The sequence below is a fragment of the Drosophila innubila genome, assembly GCF_004354385.1.
Source record: "Drosophila innubila isolate TH190305 chromosome 2R unlocalized genomic scaffold, UK_Dinn_1.0 1_C_2R, whole genome shotgun sequence".
Lineage (NCBI taxonomy): Eukaryota > Metazoa > Arthropoda > Insecta > Diptera > Drosophilidae > Drosophila > Drosophila innubila.
Window position 1 is genome coordinate 17,383,032 of NW_022995374.1, and position 11,993 is coordinate 17,395,024.

Consider the following 11,993-nt stretch of genomic DNA (forward strand, 5'->3'; position numbering starts at 1 on the left):
CGTCATCGTATAAAACGTTTGGAAGTTGTTGGAGGAGTTTTGGATCAACCAGATTCAATGATAGATCACTTACCAGGAACCACTTCACATTTGCAAGAAATGGATGATAAGCAAATGAACGACAATGTCTCAAGTGAAATGGAATCGAAGGAAGGAAAAGTAAAGGAAACTCCTAAATCCGGCATAACAAGGACTCATACTCGCAGTAAAAAGGCGGAGGTACACAGTGATCTGGGCGGGACAATTAAATCTGTGTATACAGTTCAATCTTTTTCGGATGTAGAAGAAGAGGTTAAAAAGAAGGCGCCAAAGATTCAGAGGGAAACAAAAACGCCTGAGCCAGAGAAGAAGTTGCAAGTGGTTCAGACGGAAACAAAATCGCCGGAAACGGAGAGTGAAAAAACCGACCAGAAAAGCTGCCAGTGTTGCAGGATGTCACCATGTCCGTTACCATATCAAATGCCATGCCCCTACATGTATCCCACTCACTATACATGTGGTCGCAAGGCATTTTTTCGTTATCCTACTGGTCCCGACTGCAATACGTCCTGCTGTCACCGCAATCCTACTTGCAATTCGCGGCATCCTTAAAATGTGACCCATTTCTTTGCATCCATTTAATAATGGTCCTCAGTTAAGTAGCCCAACTAAGTATAACAATAAATAAATGCCCAACAACATTGATTATTCGCTTGTTTAGAATCATTTTATGTGGATTAGCACTTATTGTCCTATTGTCTCTTTAAAATAATTTGCGGACAACAAAACCAGATCGTTAATGTTTCAGCCGATTAGCAAGGCCATTAACTCTGTCTCCTGCACTTTCCAAATTAAATGCAATTTAGGCCTTAAGCTAAATTAATGCAGCAATTGCTATTAATGCAACAACCAAGGCTTATTCTAACGCATAAATAGTTATCCGTTTCGACCAAAGTCCAAGTGCTTTACTTGTCTGTTTGTTAAGTTTACCCAAAAGTTTTCGCTTCTGGCAATAAAGATTACATGTACTACAATCTTGTGCAATATAAGCCCAAGTAAGCTCACATTTAGATTATTATATCTTGGCTAAAATAGAAACACAGTCTGTTAAGAAAGATAACGATTTTGGAGAGCAGATGGAGACATTATTAGTGGGAGAACATGCGAATATATGTAAATATATTTAAGGAGAGAAAAAAAATACAAAATTTAAATGCAAAATCAAATTTGAGGGCAAATCATGATCAAAATGACATTCAGCATGAAAATCGGTGAAGTTTTGACAAAGTTATGAGAGTTCAAAGTTTTGATAAAATGTTATGGTGTAAAATGTTATGGTATTCAAATTATGGATGATAAACGGCTTATAGTAAAAAAGAACCAAATTTTTTTATTATATTATAAATTTAAATACAGAATTAAATTGGAGGCCAAATAATTATCAAAATGATATTTCGCATGGAAATCGGGTGAGTTTTGACAAAGTTATGCTCAAAGTTTTTGATAAAATAATAAACGGCATATGGTAAAAATTTTGTAGTTAAAAAAACTTAAATGCAGAATCATATTGGAGGCCAAATCATTGTCAAAGCGATATTCCGCATGGAAATGGAAATACAGGCTTGAGTTCTGGAGAGTTGTCATTAAGTGGTCAATGAAATGCAAAATGTGAATGTCTTCGAATGTTGTTTGCAGATGTAAATCAATTTATAACTAGGAGCAGAAAGCAGCAGGTACGAGTTCGAAATAAGATTGTTGGCTGTTGCCCATTTCCGAATTTTGTCATAGGGAAATTGAATATTTTATTTACGGATATTAAATGCCTTATATCATTTGCTTTTACCCAGTGGCCCAGTTCTTGGTTCTCGATTGTCGGTTGTCGATTGTCAGTTGTAGGCATAAACAGTGTCTACATCGAGTTTTTCCTGTGAACATCCGAAAGTTTATAACAAATATGCAGTCAACATGTTTTGTGATTTAATTTTAGGCCACTTCGATTGGCCTCTTGGAATAATTTAGACATTTTTACGTTGAGCATCCAAAGAGCAAAACTAATCTAACGGACAACAGGGCGAACGGAAGTTCACATTTGGCCACTGAGTGTGTGTTCACCCTCTACCCGCAACTCCCTATGCTAGATGCTACGCTGTCTGTTACGTATACGTTACGTATACTATAATACGTATAGTATATACTTAGCTGGCAGCTGGCTCTGTTGTTGCCTTGTGATTTTATTTCGTTTCATGTTTTATTCACCACTTCCGCCGGAAATAGACACACAAGCGTGCTCACACTGAGTAGTAGGCTGCTCCGATATGGAGGAGTTGTAGGAGTTGTGAGGCTGCCCCATATGAACATACGGCACATTTTGGCAACTCGATGGCAAACATTTGTTTTGGCCAACAAAGTAGAAACTGTTTTCGCAAACAAATCCCACATAAATGCTCAATTTATAACAAACCGGAAGTTAAACTTAATCAAGCGTACTTTTTGGCTTATTGTTTAGTCTGTGCTCTATCTCTTTCTATTTCTCTATATATTGTCGATCTCTCTCTTTTTGTCTTTCAGTCATTCAGCCAATGTGCTTTTCCGTATTTACTTAACATATTTTATTGCGATACTTTTCCTGCTCTCTGATGGTCGTGTTGTTCTGGGGGAGATTACACGAGGATTTGTATAGCATTTCAGCTGTGATTTCGGCAAAATATTTTCATTTTTGTAGCGACTTTTAGTTTTGAGCCAATGTTGCCATTTGATCGTTCATGTTAGTTTATGCATTTATTTATGTTTATACTCAAACAAACTTCGACTCCTCCTGTGTACATACCGAAATTTCGATTGTACTTTTATTGTTCTTCGTGTATGTGATAAATTGCACGGGATTCAAATTCGGCAGTAAACATTTATGTCCAACAAATAGTTGTTGCTCGTACATGGTATTACTTTTATATTCAAAGTAGAGGTATAACTCTATGTAAAAATATGTTTTTATAATACTCGTAAACCAGACCAAAGGGTTGGGCCCAATTAACTACATTTTATATTGCATTTGTCATTATATTTGCATTTAAAATTGTAGTGCGAAGTAGTACATTTTTGGAATGATTTAAAAAATGCTTATGCTTACTATTTTTCAAATTTTGTATAACACTTTATTTATTTTTTACTATTATTGCTATGAAAATTAAGTTTTTATTATATTTGTTAACTGTTTCAATTTTAAGTTTCAAGTTATTAGTTGTAATTAAAAACTATTTTGTTACTACTACTCTATTTCATTAGCTTTTATTTTGTATTTCTTTAGAAATGTGATTTTTCATAAGCATCAGTCAATTCACAAAATGATTTAAAAAGGAAATTTTCAAATTTTAAAATATTTTTATTATTATTAATTAAATAAAGTTTTCACTATAGATATTTAATGTCACAAGAATAATGATCCGTACTTTTAATTTATAAATTGTAATTAAAAATCATTTCATTATCACTACACTACTTAACTAGCCCTACGTTTCTATATCTTTTGATGTGTTTTTTATTAGAACCTACTGTTTTCAATGCTACTGAAAAAATAATGAGAACGCTTATGAGCACAATTTAGGTATAATTTACCACATAGAATACCACATATATATATATATATATATATATTAGAGGGTATTTTCTAGTCGTGCACTCTCAGTTGACACATTTAGATGACTCTCTTAACTACAATAGTTTTAAAGCATTGGCAACACCATGGTAACTGTTCACTCTACTTAATACTTTGAGCCAAATGCAAAATTGCTAAAATTTGAAATTGCCAAAGAATGGAAAGTATTTGATTAGTGTGTATGTGTGTGTGTGTTTGTGTGTGTGAGTGTGTGCTGGTTTTAGCTTGAATGCATATGACAAGACGTGACGGGGCATTGGCAACGCCTGTTAGCCAAGCAGCCGTGCCATTACCATCACCATTACCATCACCATCACCAGCAGCAACAACAATTGAAAAGCGCTCTTATTGTTCGCCAAAACGCGTCAAAAGGCCGCACAAGGCACGCGCGGTTTGAAAAACCACGGGCGGTCTTTTGTTGTTCATGGAACCGATGCGACCATGCTCGACTGAGGCTACAACAAAAACTCGATAATGACCACAAGAGCTGCTAATGTGGCTGCCAGCGCTTCTGTTGAAGGCCACTGAATCGGCATCGATGTCTCTGATGTCTCTCATGTCTCTCATGTCTGATGTCTGTGACGTCTGACTCGGCATTTACGAGTTGCCAGGGATTTGCATTTGGTTGGGATGTGCAGCTATATCCCTCCCCCCCCAGCCAGACCAGTCGCGATTGCAACTAATTTGCGCACAAAGCGTAGAATTTGTTCGGTCAAGAGCCTTTATCCAGAGTACTGTGTGTGGTCAGAGTCACAGTCTGTGTTGCATGTGGCACTAATCAACTTTTTATGCCAATGCACATTGCACACATGCCAAAGTAAAGCTCTGACAATTACGCAGATCCAGAACTGACAATTACCAGACTATTAAGGATGGACTAAAGATGCATACCTGCCTAATTAATATCTATATTTTAATATTAAACAAATTTCAAAAGGAGTTTAGAAGTGGTTATCCATCTAAACAGGTACACAACTACCAATACTAATATCAAGTGGAGCTAATAAAGTGACAACAATCTCCACATGGCAGTTGTTACTGTCAATCAGAAAGAAATAACCGACAAATGGCATTATAAAAATCAATTAGACGTAAACTTGCAATTTCTTGTTAGTGAAATAAGTAGGTTTAGACTTATATGTATTGGTATCATCTATTACGAAATTACAGAAATGGATTCAACTCGCTTTTCCTGTTCATCTTCTAATTGTGTTTGCTGCTATGGGAATCTATTGAAGTGGAAAAGCGATTTTCATCTATGCATATTTTATCGTTGTATAATTAAATAACATGTTTTTCCACTGCGCTCATCTCATTTTAAATGCTATCTCACCTGAGACCAATTTGGAATAAATAAGCCTGATGCAGTCGGATGTAGCCGTCCAACAAATACTCTGCAAAGACTTACAAAAAAAAACAATTTTTTTAACTTAATTAACAATATTAGTATGCTTTGTAGAAAAACACTTCATGAATATACACGTTTTTTGTAAGAGAAACTTTTATAATTACTCTCAATTTCAGAGTTTTTTCTTGTATGCTTACAGTAATAATTTCAAAAAAAATTTAAATAAAATGGATATTTGCTATGCCTACAATTTAAACCATATAACGAAAAAAAAATGTATCAAATGTGGCTACAGGGTATACCTTACAACTCAGATGAAAAAATTTAATTAATTGCATTATACGGCGTTGCAGAGGACTTTTATATGTCTATGCCACATGTATGCATATTTCAAAGGCTTTAATGAACCAAAAATGTTGCAATTAATTGACTGTGCTGCTCAATTTAATTAATTTTTCTCATTTTTTGTTAAGGATAAACCGAAAAACTTTACGCTGTAACGCTTAAATTAGGTATTTGGTTGTTAACTAATAGCCGCGAATTAATCAAATTGCGTGAAAATAACCAACTGAGCTTATTTCAAAACGTTGCTTTATTGCTCTTTTTATTTTGACAAGTAAGCGGTTCACTGGTTCATTAAATTGATAATAACGATATTTTACACCCATACCTATTATGGATGGCCTATTATAATAATAATTTCAAATATATAACAAGAAGCTAATAAATATTAATGTATTGTAATAATAAAATATCTAATAATTAGGAGATTTTTTTAATTCAACTGAAAATCAGCAATGTATCATCACAGATTTATCATCAGCTTTTTCGCATAATTTCAAAGACAACGATGGAAAATTGTCTGCGAAAAAAATGTGGAAAAACAGTTATAATAATCGTTAATAAAACTAAAAATCATGTTAAAAATTGCATCTTCTCATTGGGCACTTCCAGCTCCCGTCCACCCCTTTCTCCACAACAAGGTCGGTCACGTGCCGTTCGAGCTGTACTTTGTCTGAGTTCTTTGAAATTCGCTTTGTGCGAGCCGCTTAGAAAAGTGTCAGGCAAAGTGAGATCGTTGTTTGCACATTTTTAATTGTACTGCCGACAGGTGGAAAGGCTCTGCTGTTCACTTGACCCACAAAGGCGTCGAGGTCGATAGAACGCCTGCGTTTTCTTGTGTCAGAGAAAAGCAAACAACTTTGCACCTCTGTGGGGCACGTTGCCAGGACATTATGACTAAATGTAAACAGCTTAATTAAAAAATGAAACTCCGCTGAGCGTCACGTGTTTGAAACCGCATGCATTTTGCTACGTAACCTCAAAGTGCAGCCAGGTGTGTGTGTGTGTATACACATGGGGTGTGTGTGCTCCTTAATTAGCGAGTGTGTGTGTGTGCGTGTGACACGGTATGACGCCCACGTGACCGTCACTCTTTATTTGCTTAAATGCACGAAATTGCTTTTAATTTAATTTTGTCGTCTCTTTGTACTCCTTTCTCTCCGTTTCTCTCTCACGTCATTCAATCCTTCTCCTAATTAAAATGAAAGTAATTTTTCATAAAGCAACGTTGGCAGAGTTCATATAAATTTTTTAGTCGTACGAGTGCTCATTAAAAATAATATTCAAACGACTCGCGTTGCATTTTGGGAAATCAAAGGAAGTGTATTGCAGTTGGGAGTGCCCGACTGCGAGATACCCTGTCCGGTACATATTTTTATTGATTAAGCTTATGATATCAGCTACCACAAGGAAAATTGCAATGAAAAATTAATAGTTTTTTCTTTTTTTTCTATTTTATACAGGTAAATAAATATACAAATGAAATTATAAAAGCATTAAAAAAAACAAAATTGAAACAATATATGTACAAATAATATAATATTGTAACTGATAACAAATGTAAATATTTTAGTAAAATTTTATTTTATAGTTTTAATTTAGCCAAAAATTTGTTTGTGATTAATGTATTAAACTATAAAAAAAAGTTGTGTAGCATAAGATAATTAAATGCACAACAATAAATGCCTTTTAACTGGTCCAATTTTGATAGGGTAAAAAAGTGTTAAATAAAAAATCCCATAAATAAATTTTGTGCATAGTATACATGCAAATTTATCTCTTTATGTTTCTCAAATTTAAATTTCTTGCTCACAATTACGCTTTTCTTCAACGTCAGCTGTTCATCGAGTGTTTATTTTTTTCCACTCCAGTCAAACTTTTCTTTTAAATATTTTCCATACTTAACCCAAGAGCTGCAAAAGTTTTATGCACACGCATCTGCATGACGGCTGAAGAACTTTGCGGGTGAAGCAGAAGTGAGTTTTTCTTGAAGGACTCTTCATACATTACCATATGCAAGCGATTCAGGCCAGAACTGAAGCCACATCAATGGGCATGTAATTATAAAGTTTAATTGTTGCAACTTTGCTTTTAAACCGAAGAAATATTGTCTTAAAATACACTTATTGGGAAATGTCAAAAACAATTTAAGCGCTTTATATATTGTTAGGCTTGTTATTGTTACATTTATCAATAAGCAGTGAGCGACCGATTATATAAAGACAGTTTAATAGTTATATTTTTGGTGATTGAAACAATTTTTTGGAGTTGCTTTACTCGTTTAAAATTAAGTTGTGTTCATTTAGTGGAGTCAAGTTCTCTTATAATTTTGTATTTCAATGGGACTTATTTTGGTACATGCAGTCAAGAGACTTATTTAAATACACGTAAAAGTACACATGTGTGTGTATTCTTGTGTGTAATCACACTTTGAATTTGCTCAGATATGCATTGAATTTTTGCCAATTTGCAAAGCAAATTGTTTACTTCAAAGATTTAAATTTACTTTATCAATTTAAATTGAATTGAATTTCATATATGTGTTTATATATATGTTTATATTTATGTGCATCTACCTTTTAGCTCTAAAGAAATTAATTTTTGCAATTTTAGCAAAAAGCAAAAAAAAGGAAATTGCATTGTGCAGGATAAAGTGCATAAATATCACATGCAAAATATGGATAGCTCTTTGGCTTAAAGTAAATATCTTTTGCCATAAGATGTACTTACATTTTGAGGTCTTTTTAATGTTTTTCATATTCACAGTAAACAACGCAATTGGTTTCAATATTAAATGTCATTCAAGCTGCAACAATGTGCTGGATTACTTGGGTATTAAGAAAATAAAATATGTATGAAAATTGCAAAAATGTGTCTATTTTATAGTTTATACAAAGAAATAAAATATAAATTGATTTATATGGTAAATGGAAAAGTAAAAACAACTCATGTTTGTGCAAACTTATGAATAGCACATCTTAGTTATGATTATACAAGAACGAGTCTGAGCTCTGACCAATGGGGCGTATGAATTGCATTAACGTTGGTAGGTTTGTTGCAGCTGCTGCTTCAATGGCACTTTCAAAGCCAACGAATGTCTATTTAATAGTGTCTGTGGATGTCAAACTCGATGTCGTTGTCGATGTCGATGCAGACGGCATCTCTGGCTGCAACGTTAACTGACAGAGCTGCCTCCACCGCAGTCACAGCTGACATCGTTGTCTGCGGTGTGGTGACCACACCTGTACTTTGAGCTGCAAACCGCACATAAGTGTGTGTGTGTGGGTGAGTAGGTGAGTGGGTGGTGCAGTGAAATGAAGTCATAAAGTCGGATTCCACCCGCTGATGCTTCTTGCCATCGTCGTGTAGCATGCCAACGATAATGATGATGAGCATCATGATGTTAACTATTGGTCAGCAGGCAGCTCAGGTCCTTGGGTCTCCTTTCATTTCTGGCTGTCGCTTGGCAGTTGCCAGCGCTCATTTATTTTCCAGCAGCTGCTAAACTTTTTGACCATAGCTGACACTTTCATGAAACAATTTAAAAAGTCATTGTCATCAGCTGAACAGACGCATGCTGCTGAGCTCCGGCTCCCAAGTCCAAACAAGTATCCTGTCAATGGCGTCGTTTGTTTTGTTGCCCATTACGGCGGTCTGTGTCCGAGAGCAGAGTCTCGGTGTAAAATAGAGTTGTCATTGCTTAAAATGACCAAATGTCGCTGTTAACGCAGCTCTCTTGCTGCTCCACTGATCTCCTCACATTAAATTGTTTGTGTGTGCCACGTATTGAATGTGAAGTATACGCCCCATATGCCACAGCTATTGTATTAACCTTGCCTGGGGTGTTCTAACTATCAAACAGTGTTGGCAACACTCCAACTTTGATGATGCCATCGCGAATGACAGAAAGGTAACGAATTTCCATGCCAAAAAGAGTTACTTTGACAAATTGATATCCGTTGCTTAGCTCAGCTGAACTTATAAATGTCGCAGAATATAGAAACCTCGTCAAACCGATGGATATCTTTTGTAAGCAAGTTTGCTTTACTTTTTCTTTTTCCATTCCCAAAACTTTCGAGTCCTTCATTTGTTGCCTTGTTGTGGGCGGTGTGGATAGCGTGACATTGCAATTTCGAAAACAATTTGAAGTTTTTCGACACGCCCAACTTGTTGTCGCTCCTGCTCCTCCTTCTTGTACTTGGCCAAGTGCTTTTCAGTTTAAAAACTTGACAGCGAATGATGCATGATATGAGAGCGTGTGGATTGCAGTTTGAACAAAACTCACTTTAAGAAACTTCATTTCTATAGCTCAACACTTGCACAAAAGTTGCTTCAATAGCATTGACTTTGTCCTAGATATTCTATCAAAGAAAGCCATCTTCTTCTTTCACGTCTTAGAGATGCCAAGTTTATAGCTAGACATTTAATGTCTTTCAGTGCTCATTAAAGTTGTTACGCTGCTTAAATTCATTATTACTTGTGCATAAAGGGCGACCATCAACTGCTTTCAGCTCCCAACTGGGGTAATTGCTGTGTGCAAAGCCACAAAATTTATTAAGCGTAAAATTAAAAGCATAAAATTGCATGCTTTAAATTCAAATGCAGCTGTGGGAGAAGCCACAAAGTGTTGAATGTAACCATATCACACAAAGCGCCAACAAAGCAGCTAAAAAGGAAGCAAAGAAACTATTGAACTCCCTCTAAACTCCTCCCTTTCCCTAGCAGGCATACTAAATTCAACTTATCGACAGGCTGCAGTGGCACGTCCTTCGATAAGCACCACCAGCTGCATCGACTGGTGCACCACCCACCACCCAAGCTATCTGTTCCCTTGGCGTCAGTTGCAAGAAATTTGCACCAGGTGATATGTAAGATACGACGAGATATATTACCACTTGATAGGCGAAAGGACTTTATAGCTTTAGATAACCGGAAATGCTGACAATGGAACCACAGAGCTCAGTTGAAAAACTTAAAATAAACATAGCTTCAACATCAAGTACGAGTGCTTATCGTCCTTAGATATTCTTACACAACTGTCCACTTGTAGCTTCTGCTGCCAACACTCAACTATCACCAGGAGTAACTATCTTATCTTTGCTCTGGCATTAGAAATTCATGAACTACGTCGACGGCTCATCAACAGGACAACAAAGTTACCAGCGGGGAGGGAATGTCAAGAATAACTAAGGTAACAACAACACATCATGCACTTTGCCTTTTATTTCTATTTTTTTTTCTCTCTTGGTCTGTCTGCTTAAACATAACTTTGCTGTTTACTCTGTCCGTCCAGCTGGCGCCACCTGGCGTTCGTGCATAGCACAAAGCTCATTATCGTGAGGATTATGCGATGCCTTAGTCGTAGCTTTCTCAGAAATGCGTGCAGGTTTGACTTTTGATATACGAAGAAGTCAAGATGAACAAGTTACTAAAAAGATGCATTTATTTTTGTCTTTTCTACGACTTTTTTAAGTTACTTGCAACTGCTGTTGATTTTTTGACATATTCTACAGTTATTTAATGAGCTGCTTAAGAGTTGCAGATGTCAGTGGCATGTTGACTGCCAACGTGGAACTCCGGATGATGGTTCAGCATGTCCAATTTAAGAATTTTATAGGTGGATATCAGCCATTGTCCTGTGCGAATCGATGCCGGCGACGAATAATCCCTTCGGAAGCGTACAAAGAACTCGGCGAACACAATGGGATATGGCACCAATAATTTCCTAGTCACTATAAACTGATCAACTAGTTTGTTCATCTCATTAATCTCCGACTCCGAGCTAAAATCGTTGGTGCGTCGACAGGCACAGAAGACGACATCCATAAAGGCGAACTTGTGATCGTAATGTGGCAACTGTTGCACCTTTAAAAGATACGCACGGCGAATATGACGCTTCTCGAAACGTAACAGTTTGCGGGGCCAGTCCTTGGACTTGCTATCCTTGGGATTTACAAGATCATGCATTATCTGCTTATAGCCCATGGGTGTGGAGCATCGTCTTATGTGCTGTCGACGCTCCTCACGTATGAACTTGGTGATGACAACAAAAGCCTGCTTCGAGTTGTCTACAAATTGTTGTTCGGAAAAATGCCAGTCCCAAAATATCTTTAGCTTCCATAGATTGAATTTGACTACAGCTATTTGCCAGGGACTGTACAGGTAAAGCAGCAAGGGTAACGAGGGATGAGGATCCTCTTTTGTACGTTCAACATCCACTTGCAGATTCCATCTGGTCGGTTCTTGGGCTGACACAAAAGATGTGGCATTGTTACTTCGGCCACGTGCAGAATTCATACCCAGCATGCTCAGACGACAAAGGGAATATCGTTTCATAAGTAAACAATTCCGCCTCATGGCTCCTAGGGCAACCATCTTCAGTGGCACACAGCCAAATTTAAGCGGCTGCTTTACCGACATATTTCCATAATATAAAAAGTTTTTTTTTTAATTAAAATTTTAGGTTTTGTTTTGCCGAAAAGTTAAAAATCGTTTGAGTTTGTGCTCACATTTTGACATGGAATTCTTAAAACATGAAGTCTTGAATAGCCAGATCAAATGGATTTTAATTGGTATTAGTGAAGTCACGAATTGCGACATCAAATGGATTTCAATCGGTATTAATTGAAGGGACCATAACGGTTACAATTCTTAAAATAAAAATTATTAAAT

General features: G+C 36.4%; 1 protein-coding gene across 1 annotated transcript; it reads right to left on the reverse strand.

Moving 5' to 3' along the window:
• Positions 1–10,526: 10,526 nt before the first annotated feature.
• On the reverse strand, positions 10,527–11,756 carry LOC117784129. The gene is made up of 2 exons (XM_034621782.1): positions 10,803–11,756; positions 10,527–10,749 (listed from the first exon to the last, which is right to left on the reverse strand). Exon 1 carries the CDS (start codon positions 11,739–11,741, stop codon positions 10,851–10,853), a length of 891 nt encoding a protein of 296 aa, XP_034477673.1. The 5' UTR covers positions 11,742–11,756; the 3' UTR covers positions 10,527–10,749; positions 10,803–10,850.
• Positions 11,757–11,993: the final 237 nt, after the last annotated feature.